Source organism: Podarcis raffonei, chromosome 10, assembly GCF_027172205.1.
Source record: "Podarcis raffonei isolate rPodRaf1 chromosome 10, rPodRaf1.pri, whole genome shotgun sequence".
Classification (NCBI taxonomy): Eukaryota; Metazoa; Chordata; class Lepidosauria; order Squamata; family Lacertidae; genus Podarcis; species Podarcis raffonei.
Window position 1 is genome coordinate 17,235,817 of NC_070611.1, and position 15,177 is coordinate 17,250,993.

The window sequence follows — 15,177 nt, forward strand, 5'->3', positions numbered from 1 at the left end:
AAACAGCAAAGGAAGAGTTTAGAAGCTCGTCTTCTGCTAAACTGCCCACAAACAACGCCCACAGGTGATCTCAGAAACAAAGGCTGTTAAGACAACATAATACACACTAGATTGCCTGGTTTAAACTTCAGCTGCTGTGACAAAGCTGTAAAGGATCATGTCATGCTTCTGGAGATTTGAGCACCTAGCACTCATAGGAATCTTAATCCCTAGTGTGAAGTGGTCTGTCTCTTCATGTAATAAGAAAGGCAAACCAAGTGAGAGGATGGCAGTATTAGCAACACTTTTAACTAGTTAAAATAGTTTAATGTGCTGGTGACTCATGCTGAAATTGCAGGCGCTTTGCTCTTTCGCTGCTCCTGCTGTGAAATAAGCTATGGTCTGGGTTAGTGTTGCAGACAAATTTCAGGAGTTTGCTTCCCCCCAAACAAACCATAAGTGGTAAGTCAAGAATAAACCTTGGTCACTGTTTATGGTTTGTTTGGTGAGAATCAAAGCATGACCCTAGGTTCAGCGGTAACACTAAGCTTGTTTACAAGCGAACAGTGAGTGGCCTGTGATTTCAGAAGCACACTACCTGTTCGTACAGTTTATTTTAACTATGGTTTAATGTGACACGCAAACCAGGCCACTAAATGCTACAGAGACTGATTGATGATACTTGACGTTCCTGTATACTGGGTGTGTAAAACCAATGGGGAAGTTAGGGCAGAGAGGGGGGAAATATTATCTCTTCTTATTGCCCAGTAAAAAAACAGCAAAGTTTTCAGTAAAATTTCGTTAGTTGTGTCATGCTTCATATCCTAATTCTATGGACCAAAGGAAATGTAAGTTATGGCACGATGACCCTACAGATTTCAGACACGAATTGTTAGCTTGGTGTCCATTACAGACGCAGGTAAGAGTGGAGGCGGTCAAAGAATGTCCATCTCCTTTTAGAATAAAACTTATCTATTCCTCTTTTAGCTGGGTGAGAGGAGGGGGAAAGAAAATATAATTAGCCGAGAATTGGTGTGAAAAGTCAGAGGGAGGAAAAGAAACTACCCATAGCTTGGTGACCTCATTAAATTAACAGTTCAGTTCTTTCTTTTCCTCTTACACTGCATCTTCCCAGTAACTATAAGGGAATTTTTTAAGCTAAAATGCAAGTTATGCTTTTCAAGCCAAAAATCTTTCGCAGCTGTCATTTTGGAATGCTAAAAGAATGGAGGTCCTGGAAGAAGAAAGAGTCACATGTAACTCTGCAGTAATGAAAATTAGAAATGCAATGCTGCTATTATTATTAATAGCAAGAGCTAGAATTACAGGGTGGAAATCTCACATGCTGCAAGCTGCCCACTCCTGCCACAGACCGACAATACGGATTTGGCATGCATGCCCCTTGTTTTCCAATTCTGGCCTCGCATTCTACAAATATCCAACTCCTTCCTTCTTGTGACTTGACCACATCCGCTTCCTCTATGTGGTTATTCAGCGTGAAAGCTGAAATAGCCCAGGCAGAAAAATGAATCCCCAAGAGAATAACCTAACCTTGACTTTCCATATGACACATTTCACTAGTTTTGTTTTAAATACCAAAAGTGACAGCTGAATTTAAAAATAACCCTGTACGTTGTATCTATCCATGTACACTTACCTATGCCTTACAAGCACTATAAGGTCCTGCGAGTTTTAGGGCTGCATCTGCGGCAAGACAATTGAAGGCCTATCCTTTGGCATGGTGACAAGGTGGCTAACTGTATCTCTCACATGACTTACACCATGCCGTCTGTGCCAGAGACTCTATTTATGGAATTAAGCAACCCAACTAAAAATGTTTTAGGATTTCTAATAACATTAGGTACTGTTCCATGACTAGGCATCCATTCTCCCCATTAAGATTACCGGTTCAGCAGAAAGCTATGAGCTGTTTCTTGAAGTATGGCCCATTTCAAAGCCAAATATGTTTTTCTGAGGGTTGGCTGAGGATTCAAGCAGGGCTGTTCAACTATGCCAGCCCCCCCTGCTTGGATTGCTGTAAGCTGAACCAAGGCAGGGACAACCCACCCTCCCCCAATCTTGTCCCTTGCGTCTCTCTGCACCTTTAGCTGTCCACTGAATGCTACTCCTCTCTCAAGGCAAACCTCACTTTGGGTTAGGAGGGCAGTTTCAGCCCGTGCATGGCTTCCAATGAAGACTCCCGCAGGCTGCCTGCCCAGTGGAAAGTGATGCACAGAGCATCTTCTATTGTGCAATTTCTGGATTACAAACTCCAAAGACCTGGCAGTAAATGATGCTCTGTGCATCATTTGCTCTTACCTGGGCAGGACCCTCCAGTCTTCCCTGGCTATCTATGCAAGCTACTAACATATCCTCCTTCCCCAAGGTGGGACTTCTTTGCCTTGGAAGAATTGGGTGAAGTAGCAGGCAGACGATGGCTTGAAGCTGTGTCCCTTCAGCATAAAGTCAAAGTCCCTTTTTGACTGGATGAGCATTAGACCTTTAAGGGATGGAAGCATGTTTGGATGAGCACAAGGCTGCCCACCCATCTCTTTTCTGTCTTCTGTAGTACAGGTGATGTATCCACCTTATTTATAACAGGCCGTCTCTCTATTATATTTAGTAGACTTAAGCATTCTGTTTCGGCAGAACCTCCAAGGTTCCAAATGAAGGAATACAAACCAATGCACTGTTTATACACTTACGTTTGACCCAGTGAAAAATGGAAAACAAGATACTATGTGTTAAATAAGGTAAGCTATTGACAAGGACAGACTCACCTGATATGTAAACTGCACTTCATTTGTTGATCTGCCTTGTTGTCCATTTACATCAACTTCAATTTCACCTTCTTTTGCTTCTGGCACGCTTCCAACCTCACATACAATCCTAGTTGGAAACAAGGTAAGCTTGTACATAAAAGATCTAAATTGATATATATTCCCTGCAGTCCATTCTCAAATAAAATAAAATCTAACAATTAAATAAGACACCATTACAGAAGCCTCAAAAGTAATACAAGGTGGAATAAACTAGAATCGGTCACGCAAATGATTTTAAATCTCCGGGAGAAGACCACACTCAAGCCTTCATTATGTAGAAACCTTTAAAAAATGGCACGCCATTCCTTTTCACAAGATGAATTTACAGGTTTATTTCTCAAAGAAATAGAAAAACCCAGACTCACACCTTGATTTCCCCATCGGAGGTGCATTCCCACCCCCACCGGATGGGGTTTTTTGGGGGGGGCAGATGTATTCTGCAACATGTCACTGATGCATCAGTGATGGATTTATATGGAACCGTTCGCACATCTTTTTACTTTACTAGTTCTGCAATACTTTCTCAATACTAGTGCATTATTGCCATCTGGGGGACACTCATACGCTACAGCACAACAATAGCAGGATAGAACACCCCACCCCCTGAATGTTTGCATTGTGTTACAGGGTTTTAGTAGGAAGCTATGGGACAAGTACTGATGGGAAACAAAGACAGTCTCACCAACACAAAACGTTTTGCAGGTGCAAACAGTACTGGAAGCATATAACCGCCCCAATACCATCATGAGCACAAATCATCATGAATGCACACTAACAGGATACCTGGATGCCTAACATTTGCCAAACCGAATTAAAACATTTCCAATGTTCATTGTAGAGATGCGTTTTAAAAAGGAACATAACAAAACTACCTGTTCATAATATTTGTGTACAGGATTACAAAAAGGGGTGGGTGGGGTTAAAAAAAATGTGTGCAAGGTTGTAAATGTTTAATATATGAGACTTTCCTGCAGTGACACCATTGGAAATGTAAGCTGCATGAGATAACTTACAAATGCCTCCAGTTCAAATAAATTAGTGCATAATTGAGTCTAGATAAGCAACAAACGAGTTAGAGCTGTTAGATCATAAATATAAAGGTGGCTGTTATTACAAGTCTCTTACATAATTACATGTATAAAGTACAACAGAATAAGCATAAACATTGCAGTTGTCTCTAGAATTACAGCTAAACACATTAAATAGTTGCAACTCATTACCATACAGAAATGCTCAAGAAGTTATATATTTAAAGCAAACAACTGCCATTTTTGTCAGGACAGTTGTTTTATTTCACATTTCTATGAACCTGCAGCAAATAGATAAAAAAACAAACAAACTGGCATTCAAAACATCAGACAATTACTTACTTGGTAGAAACAGAGTAGAATTGTTCTCTAAATATACATTCAGTGCCTGCCACTGTTATACTTTTGACATCTTCAGCATTTATGCCCAAATTAGATCCCATTATGGTCAACAAAATTCCACCGCTCAGCGGTCCATTACGTGGTTCAATCTGAGCATAAAGAAAACATACTTAAAAAGTCACAACATCATTTTAATAACCAACCAGCAGCTTAAAAAGTAAGTTCACAGACTTGAAGGAGGAATAAAAATGTTTGGGGTTTAAATTTGAGTTTTGGCCAGAAATCTGGATAATTTCAATTTTTATTCTGGTTGTAGTGGATGGGCATGCAAACTCTGAGATCATATATCAGTTGAACCCTACCCCAAGTGGCAAGGGTGGTTAGGAAATCTTGACATTTTAACCCTATTTGTGCAGTTTTTGGAATAAGGAGTTCTTGCCCTTTGTCAGCTAACAAAACCTGACTAGCCTTAGAAGTCATTCAAGTTTAGTCTGCCACTGTATAATAGCTATAGTTCAATGATTTTTCAGAACACTTTTGTTGCTCTAACACCCTCCCAAGACCCACAGGCATATATCCATGCACAAATGGTTTATCTTTGTTCTCCACATAACTTTATAACTCCTGTGTTAAAAGTGTACAGTGAGAGCTCAGCACATGCCTCTGCACCAAAAGGGGCATTTATCACCCTGGCAAGTTTTCAGAACCACCTCTTTTGACTCTAGAACAAAAGTTTTTGTTCTGTTGTCAATGGGGACACCTTGGAGCATTTAGGTACTTCCTGAGAGCAATGATATTTTATATCCTACGGAGTACCACAAAGTACTCAACTGAAATATCAAATTGGTCTTTCTAAGAATTGAAAGGTAGGGAGCTGCAAGTCTTTGTGTTTAGGCAGGGGGGAAAACATCTGCTCTACAAGAGTTTCATGTCCTAGGGGTATATTGAAGACTCCCATTGACATTTATTTTTCCCCTTTAAGGAGAATGATGCATGGTTTTTTTAAATCTAAGATTTTACTATGAGGATGTATTGCAAAAGAATTATACCTGTTAAGGGACTGTGGTAAAAGGAGAGCAGTGCAGAGTGCCTAGGGATGTAGATCAGGAATGGCCAACTGTGATAAAGAAATACCGTATTTTTCGCCCTATAGGACGCACTTTTTCCTCACCAAAAATGAAGGGGAAATGTGTGTGCGTCCTATGGGGCGAATGCAGGCTTTCGCTGAAGCCTGGAGAGCGAGAGGGGTCGGTGCGCACCGACCCCTCTCGCTCTCCAGGCTTCAGGAAGCTATCCACAAGCCTTGGGAGCCTGCGGGAGTTCCTGCTGGGCTCCCAAGGCTTGCGGACAGCAGCCTGCAGCCCGAAACCTGGGGAGTGCAGAGGAGTGCACCCTGGGCTTCGGGCAGCTCTCCGTAACCCTTGGGAGCCCGGCGCGACTTCCCGCCGGGCTCCCTAGGCTTGCGGATAGCAGCCTGTTCTAGGGTTGGGGGAAGCTCGGGCTTCCCCCACCCCAGCTCCAAGCCTGGGGGGGAAATAATTTTTTTTCTTTATCCCCCCCCCAACTAGGTGCGCCCTATGGGCTGGTGCGCCCTATGGGGCGAAAAATACGGTAGTGGCAATCCCCAGGCCAAAGATAGGCCAAACAGATTTGCACAGAGCTTCTGATCTCCCTTTTCTAACTGGCATCCCTCCCTGCTCTGAGGATGAACTTCAGAGGACTCTGAGGGCTGCCTTACTGCCTCTGTCCCTGAGAACCTGAATTTTCCAACCTATTGGGCTCCAGGTGCAAAAAGTCTGTGAAAGAAGGAAGGAAATGATAAAAATTCTGGCAGTCTGAGATCCAGCAACACTGGTAGAGCTTTCTGTGGACTTTCTGTGGCCTCTTCTGTTATGCGGCTGCCTACTCCTAAAAAATCCTAATTGCCTTTTTGGGGGAAAAAACCCTCGAGAGCCAACTATTTTTTACTGTAAAATGTCAAGTCTAATGCTCTTCCCAATATTATAAAATCAATAACAAGCTGCATCATTTCAAATACCTGACGGAAAATGGAATTCTACTATACTTTATTACAACACTGGGTTATAACTATTATATATAGCATTCCTGCCTAGAGTAACACCTAGCATTTCATCCAGTTTATAACTGTGTTGTGGTTGCTTAAAGAACCCGATGGTGTCTCCTTTTAATAGAAAAAAATACTGAAACATGTATTTAGTTGAGTGAACTATCTGACGCAGGTTCCTAACAGGCAGAGATACCTTTTGAGGTACCATTCTGCTTACAAATGTAAATGTTCTTTTTAACATTCTGCTACAAATTTAGAACTGTGGAACTAGTTAGATAAACTGAAGGCCGCAGGATTGCCACATGTCCTCTTTTCCCAGGACACATCCTCTTTCTTATAATGAGAGAGTTGTCATAGAGATCCATAGTTAAAAGCAGATGTCGGCAAATGTGTCAAAAAATGGCAACCCTAAGGGGGAGTAGATTTGTTGAACTAAAGCTCTTTGGAAAGCCAGAAAATTTAAAAAAGCAATCTGGGAAGAACAAGGTATGTAAGGGGTGAAGCTGCAGACCCGCCTGTCTAACTGTAACTGTTTTAACACAATGCCTGAATAATGTAATTGTATTAGCCTGGCTTTCTACCTTATCGTCACTAGCTGCTAGCAATGTACAGTGATGATTATATCATCTCCCACACTGGGCTGCTCAGATGCAACATTCTTGGCTTTGTTAAACGGAGATTGTTATGTCTGAACCAGCTTATTGGGTTAAATCAGATGCTATGAGGAAGTATGGAGAGCAAAGACAGACCAGCAGTATGTCCATACATCTCGTAAAGTTCTGCCCCTTAGTCGTACAGGAAATGTAACTGCATGCCTCCATCCTTAGCTGCTCTGGTGACACAGTGACTCTCTCGTGCAAATAATACCCCTTCCTGGGATCTGAGACAATGCAGGCAAGGCAAGAAACCATGCTATGAACTCTTCCCATGTAACCTAGGAGCAGCCTGCCGTTACAGCACTACTGGAAGACACTCCTAGGATATAGTTATGTAGCCTTTTCCTTTTGGTTTGTTTAGTCAAAAAGCCAGTTCTAATGCCCCACGAGCACAGTGATTATTCACCATCTCAGTGGCGTAGCGTGGGTTGTCAGCACCCGGGGCAAGGCAAGTAATTTGCGCCCCCTAACCCGTGGATTTGCCCTAACCCCAGATGTTGCACCCGGTGCGGCCGGCCCCCCCTGCACCCCCCACGCTATGCCACTGCACCATCTGGATCTTAAAGAAACAGACACGAGTCTCTTTACTATGGGACTTCACAAGTTTGCAACAGCTCCTCAGAATTCCGTAAATGCTTTGCAAGCTGACTTGAGTGGACTTCATGCTATGTTATGAATGATGCAGAAATTACCATAGTAATGACCGGAGGAGGGCAGGTGGTAGTGGGAGCAGCACACCGGCCAGTGTAAACACAGCTGTCGTCACACCAGACACACCGATACGCAGGATTAGCTGCGAGACACAAGCTGCAGTCATTCCGACCATAGGAACAGCTGTATAGAGTCACTGTGAAAATGGAAAACAAATCATATGCATGTTTCTAGTGTCAGTTACTATTACACCACTCAGAGAAATTCAAACCCACATAAATCTTGAGGTGCACCCAAAAGGGCAGCATCATTAAGGTACAATCATGGCGCTCACAAATACGACAATCTGTGATTAACCACCAATTCAGCTGCTTGGGGAAATAACTGTGGCAGGAGCACTGGCGGAGGAACGAGTGCGGAGGGAGCGGACCGCCCATGGCACCACTATTCTGGTAGGGTGCCATCGTGGCACCCCCCATGCACCACGCCCCCACAGGCAGCGTGTCACACCCCCAGAACGCGTGCCACGCCGCCGCCTGCTCTGCACCCCCGGTAGCGGAGCATGCAGCTTCGCCACTGGGTAGGAGCAGTCCTGTTCTCCCAGCCTGGACATTGTCATTAGCTCTTGAATCTGATCCTGGGTGCAGGAGGAAGGCGAGTGTTGCTTTTTGCAAAAATGTGAGAACTGCCATGGACGGAGGAACGCAACTCATCAAGCCTCCTCCTGAGAGTATTCCAACTGCCACCAGATCAGCTCTCCAAGGAAAGAACTGTGCAGAAGCCATTTCCCCCTCTTCCTTCCTGCCTACCCTGTCCACCCCTCCCCCAGTGTGTTATGCATTTTAGAATGTAGACTTGAGGGCATGGGACTCCCTCTCTATTGCTTTCTGTAAGCTGCTCTGGGAGCCACCACCCTTTTTTGTGCAAAAGGCATAGAAAGGAGCATAAATGCTGCAAATAAATAACGAATGAGCAACTCAATCAATCTTCGCATCTTATCACCTTTCTGACTTTCAGTAATGTAGTTAAGTGTCCTAGCCACACAGCTTCATCAAATTATTGATACATTAATGCATTCTTAATGATTACTGTAACTTGCAAAGGAAAGTAAGATAATGGGGGGGGGGAGGGTGGAAAGCAAAATAATCGGGCCCTTCAGTTTTGGTTTTATTGCATTCAGCGGCCTGACCAGGCTCATGTAGGGACAGACCACTAGATCTGGGGTTGGAAAGAAATTTTGTGTAGATCGAAGTGGGAGGAGACCATGGAAGCTTTGTTGTTGTGTTGCACAAGTGTGGGCTCCTATGCTTCAGCCATCTAAGTGATACAGTGGTACCTCGGGTTACATTCGCTTCAGGTTAAATACGCTTCAGGTTACAGACTCCGCCAACCCAGAAATAGTACCTCGGGTTAAGAACTTTGCTTCAGGATGATAACAGAAATTGCACGCTGGCGGTGTGGCAGCAGCAGGAGGCCCCATTAGCTAAAGTGTTGCTTCAGGTTAAGAACAGTTTCAGGTTAAGAACAGACCTCCAGAACGAATTAAGTTCTTAACCCGAGGTACCACTGTACTTGCTTAGCAGATTAGCCTTTCCGCAGATTAGCACATTTTCCCCCTGAACTGTCAGAATGGCAAATAGTCGAACAGTTCTACCTTTGGGCAGGGGAACTGAAAAATAAGTGACTAGAAGAAGTTCCTTTGTTAACAGTAGATTTAGATCTAGCTGAGATGTTATTTCAAATGAAATGCACATGGGTTGATGGGCAACAAGAGTTGTAGGGGTGCTATGTTTAGAGGTTTTTCAATACGCAAGTTCATTCTTGTCTGGAGAGCTTTCTAATCAATCTCAGATGTCTGGAGCAAAAACAGATAGCTATTCATAGTTAAGATAAACAGAACGCACTAAAGCTTCCAAAAATTCAGCAACTTATTGTTGTGCCGTGAAAAGCAGAATTCAGACAGCGTAGTGCAATAATATATATTCATATACACGCCATGATGGTTCAACTTATGCTTCCACGCAAGGAGTCCTGCAGCAAGGACCAAAGGTTGATGGATGGGGTCAGAGACCAGGATTGGGAGGGCACTAGGGAGCAGTGGAACCATGATAAAGGATGCCCTGCCACTTCTGGTTATCATGGCCATGAATCACAGACGAAAACAGAGCGCCTCTTAAGCCTGTAACAGCTTTGTGTTCACTGAGGGGTAAAGTTAAGAACGGAATTTGTAATATCTGGAGTCCTTCTGAGATCCAAGTCATACTCCACACATGACTGAAGAGCATCATGGCCTAATTCCAGAACACACAGAGTAAATCCAGGGTGCTGTATAATTAGGACCATGAACCAAGTTGGAAGCAACAACTCTCAAGCCTTCGTGTTTGAGCATGTTTTTGACGGGCAGTCAGATCACCAACTTAACTGGAAATAATTAATGCTCAAGTTTACTAACTATAACATTTTAGTTCTAAGTAGCGGGTGGTGCTGTGGGTTAAGTCACAGAGCCTAGGACTTGCCGATCAGAAGGTCGGCAGTTTGAATCCCCGCAACGGGGTGAGCTCCCGTTGCTCGGTCCCTGCTCCTGCCCACCTAGCAGTTTGAAAGCACCTCAAAGTGCAAGTAGATAAATAGGTACCGCTCTGGTGGGAAGGTAAACAGCGTTTCCGTGTGCTGTTCTGGTTCACCAGAAGCTGCTTTGTCATGCTGGCCACATGACCTGGAAGCTGTACACCATCTCCCTCGGCCAATAAAGCGAGATGAGCACTGCAACCCCAGAGATGGCCATGACTGAACCTAATGGTCAGGGGTCATGTGGCCAGCATGACTAAGCTGCTTCTGGCGAACCAGAGCAGCACACGGAAACGCCATTTACCTTCCCGCCGGAGCGGTACCTATTTATCTACTTGAACTTTGACGTGCTTTCAAATTGCTAGGTTTCTGCCTTTCTTAGTCTTACATTAATAAGATTATTAACTGAATTCTTGAAATTAAGATTCTATAACATTTAAAGAGGCTCTTTATTAAATGCATGTTAGAATGTTTCCACCCCAAGTGGTATACCACTCTCTCTGTGTGTGTGTGTGTGTGTGTGTGTGTGTGTGAGAGAGAGAGAGAGAGAGAGAGAGAGAGAGAGAGAGAGAGAGAGAGAGATTTTTCAAATACATCTACGGGCCAGTGCCCCAAATCATTTAAGTGCCTAGGAATATGGGGTTAGCCTGGATTCCAGAACAGTGAATCTGTCAATCCATAACCCCTCAAGCCATCATCATGCCCTGCCATGATCTCTTTTTATAGATGGTGTTAGGGCAGCCATATTTCAAAAAGTGAAACTCCAGACACAAAAGTTGAAGTTTTTTTAGTCCGTCCCCCCAAAAAAGAGTTTTTGAACTACACTTCTACACTTCTAACATGGGCTCCCATACGTCTGGATTTTCCCTGACATTTCACCGATTTCCACCCAGACACTGTTTATGAGGGACAAATACCATGTAAGTCCGGAAAATTACAGACATATGGCAACCCTAGATGGTGTGAATATGTATAAGTCAAAGACCGATGGTGGATACATGCTTTTGAGGGAAGTTATTTGTTGAGGGAAGTTATTTGCTTGTAGGGCAGCGGCTGAAGAAGGAACAAAAAGGGTTTTCTTGTGTGAGTTTCTTGTGGCTGATTAGCTGCTTTCTCTGTGCAAAGGTCAGAGGGGGCAGGGCTTCTGTTGAGGTAGGGGATTAGCTGTGGGAGGAGCTTGTCAGAGCTTGTAGGGCAGCGGCGCGCGCCTAGCGGCGCGCGCAGTTTGATCCATCTTTTAGATTTAGGGGAGCTAGTCTCAAACGTTTGTTGGGGGAGATATAGGTTTATTTGGGGGGATTTATTTGTCCTGTCTTCACGCTTTTTATGATGGAGGACCGCTGTAGTCACCCCCAACGACACCTTCTCAAGATGGAGGGTGAGAGAACAGCTGCAGTCGCCTGTGGTTCCTGCGCAATGTTTGCCATCTTGCCAAAGGTTGCAGGCAGCTTTACCTGCAGCAATTGCATGTTGATTGCCCTCTTAAAAGACAAAGTCCAGCAACTGGAGGAACGTGTAGCTACGCTCCAAAGAATTAGAGAGCTGGAGCTCTTCTTGGAAGCAACAGAGCACACCGTCTCCACCAAGGAGGAGACAGGGGACTCCCCTGAGAAGGAGGCTAGTTCACCAACACAGGAGCCAGATATATGGAGAAACGTGACTCAAAGAAGTAGGAGGCCCAGGGTTCGCTCTGATTGTTTAGAAATACGCAATCGCTTTGAGGTCCTTTCCCCTAGCATGGAAGACGAAGAGCAGACTCCATTTGAGGATCTCTCCCTCATTACAGTCGATCAGGTATATGAAGACGAGCAGCAAAGGCAGTCTTCAGGGAATGTGCAGGCGACCTTGGAACGGACAGCTCACGGAAGAACCCCGACCAGACCTAAGAGGAGGCGTGTAGTGGTGATAGGGGATTCCCTACTGAGGGGAACAGAAGCAGTGATCTGTGGGCCTGACAAGATGTCTCGGGAAGTGTGCTGTCTCCCCGGGGCTAAGATCCAAGATGTAACTGAACGACTGCAAGGAATCATAAAACCCACTGACAAATACCCCTTCCTCTTGGTTCATGTGGGAACCAATGACACTGCAAGCAATAGCCTCCAGAAGATCAAAAGAGATTACGAGGCTCTGGGCAGGAAATTGAAGCAATTAAATGCACAAATTGTCATCTCATCTGTCCTCCCAGTTGAACGACGTGGCCCAGGGAGAGAGGGAAAAATAGTGGAAGTGAACAACTGGCTTCGCAAATGGTGTAAACAGGAACGGTTTGGATTCTTAGATCACGGAATGCAGTTTCTTGAAGATGGACTTCTGGCAAGCGATGGGCTGCACCTCACAACGGTTGGTAGGAATGTTTTTGCAAAAAATCTCAGAAACCTCATCAGGAGGGCTTTAAACTGACTAATGTGGGGGAGGGAGACAGTGCTCCTGAAGGTAGGAGTCTATCAATTGATGAAGATGATCATCCAAATGTCATAGACCGAATGGAGCAAACAGCACGCAGACCTAGTGGTGGGAGGAAAAAATCCTTAAATAAGAGACACGGGGGAATGATTAATGGACTTCAATGTCTGTACACTAATGCGCAAAGTATGGGAAATAAACAAGATGAGCTTGAGCTCTTGGTACAGCAAACTAAATATGACATAATAGGCATCACTGAAACCTGGTGGGATAAGTCCCACGATTGGAATGTAATAATGGAGGGATACAATCTATTTCAGAGAAACAGACCAGACAAGAAAGGAGGAGGAGTGGCGTTATATGTCAGGGATGTGTATACCTGTGAAGAGATCCAAGATTTAGAACCTCAAAGCCAAAGTGAGAGCATTTGGGTCAAAATTAAGGGAGAGAAGAATAACAGTGACCTCATTGTGGGAGTTTACTATAGATCCCCAAGCCAAACGGAGGACATAGATGATGCCTTCCTGGAACAGATGGCCAAGCATGCAAAAGGAAGGGAGATAGTAGTAATGGGGGACTTCAATTACCCGGATATTTGTTGGATGTCAAACTCAGCCAAGAGCATAAGGTCAAACAGATTCCTCACTGGCCTTGCAGACAACTTCATTGTCCAGAAAGTGGGAGAAGCTACAAGAGGAACAGCCATTTTAGATCTGGTCCTAACCAATGTTGATGACCTGGTTAGTGGGGTAGAAGTGGAAGGATCATTAGGCGCGAGTGATCATGCTCTTCTGAAGTTTACTATACAGCGGAAAGGAGCAGCCAAGCATACTAGGACTCAATTTCTCGACTTTAAGAAAGCCGACTTCATAAAACTTAGGGAAGTGCTGGGTGAGATCCCATGGACAGTAATACTAAAAGGAAAGGGAGTTCATGATGGCTGGGAGTTTGTTAAGAGGGAGATAGTAAAAGCACAACTTCAGGCAATACCAATGAGACGGAAACATGGAAGGTGCCTAAAGAAGCCAGGGTGGCTATCTAAAGAACTTTTAACTGAGTTAAGATTAAAAAAGGATGTGTACAAAAAATGGAAAAGGGGGGAAACCACCAAAGAGGAATTCAAACAAATAGCCAGCACGTGTAGACACAAAGTCAGAAAAGCTAAAGCACAGAATGAACTCAGGCTTGCTAGAGAGGTTAAAAGCAACAAAAAAGGCTTTTATGGGTATGTTCGTAGCAAAAGGAAGAACAAAGAAACAGTGGGGTCACTCAGAGGAGAAGATGGTGAAATGCAAACAGGGGACACAGAAAGGGCTGAACTCCTCAATGCCTTCTTTGCCTCAGTCTTCTCCAATAAAGAAAACAATGCCCGACCTGAAGAATTTGGAGCAAATGATTCAGCAGAGGAAACACAGCCCAGAATAACTAAGGAGATAGTACAAGAATACTTGGCTAGTCTAGATGTATTCAAGTCTCCAGGGCCAGATGAACTGCATCCAAGAGTATTAAAAGAACTGGCAGATGTGATTTCAGAACCACTGGCAGTCATCTTTGAGAATTCCTGGAGAACAGGCGAAGTCCCGGCAGACTGGAGGAGGGCAAATGTTGTCCCTATTTTCAAAAAGGGGAAAAGAGAGGACCCAAATAATTACCGCCCAGTCAGTCTGACATCAATACCAGGGAAGATTCTGGAGCAGATCATTAAGCAAACAGTCTGTGAGCACCTGGAAAGGAATGCTGTGATCACCAATAGTCAGCATGGATTTCTGAAAAATAAGTCATGTCAGACTAACCTGATCTCGTTTTTTGACAGAATTACAAGCCTGGTAGATGAAGGGAACGCAGTGGATGTAGCCTACCTTGATTTCAGCAAGGCATTTGACAAGGTGCCCCATGATATTCTTGTAAAGAAGCTGGTAAAATGCGGTCTTGACTATGCTACCACTCAGTGGATTTGTAACTGGCTGACTGACCGAACCCAAAGGGTGCTCATCAATGGTTCCTCTTCATCCTGGAGAAGAGTGACTAGTGGGGTGCCACAGGGTTCTGTCTTGGGCCCGGTCTTATTCAACATCTTTATCAACGACTTGGATGATGGACTCAAGGGCATCCTGATCAAATTTGCAGATGACACCAAACTGGGAGGGGTGGCTAACACCCCAGAGGACAGGAACACACTTCAAAACGACCTTGACAGATTAGAGAACTGGGCCAAAACAAACAAGATGAATTTTAACAGGGAGAAATGTAAAGTATTGCACTTGGGCAAAAAAAATGAGAGGCACAAATACAAGATGGGTGACACCTGGCTTGAGAGCACTACATGTGAAAAGGATCTAGGAGTCTTGGTTGACCACAAACTTGACATGAGCCAACAGTGTGACGCGGCAGCTAAAAAAGCCAATGCAATTCTGGGCTGCATCAATAGGAGTATAGCATCTAGATCAAGGGAAGTAATAGTGCCACTGTATTCTGCTCTGGTCAGACCTCACCTGGAGTACTGTGTCCAGTTCTGGGCACCACAGTTCAAGAAGGACATTGACAAACTGGAACGTGTCCAGAGGAGGGCAACCAAAATGGTCAAAGGCCTGGAAACGATGCCTTATGAGGAACGACTAAGGGAGCTGGGCATGTTTAGCCTGGAGAAGAGGAGGTTAAGG

The 15,177-nt window shown here is 44.3% G+C and overlaps 1 protein-coding gene across 4 annotated transcripts in view; it reads right to left on the reverse strand.

Moving 5' to 3' along the window:
- Positions 1-15,177, reverse strand: part of PLXNB2 (plexin B2) — a 349,645-nt gene that overhangs the window by 55,175 nt on the left and 279,293 nt on the right. For all 4 annotated transcript variants that reach the window (XM_053406823.1, XM_053406826.1, XM_053406825.1 and 1 more), the window contains 3 exons: positions 7,588-7,742; positions 4,172-4,320; positions 2,760-2,868 (listed from right to left, as the gene is read on the reverse strand). In XM_053406823.1, the coding sequence (XP_053262798.1) occupies positions 2,760-2,868; positions 4,172-4,320; positions 7,588-7,742 (413 nt within the window). The remainder of the gene's footprint in view (positions 1-2,759; positions 2,869-4,171; positions 4,321-7,587; positions 7,743-15,177) is intronic.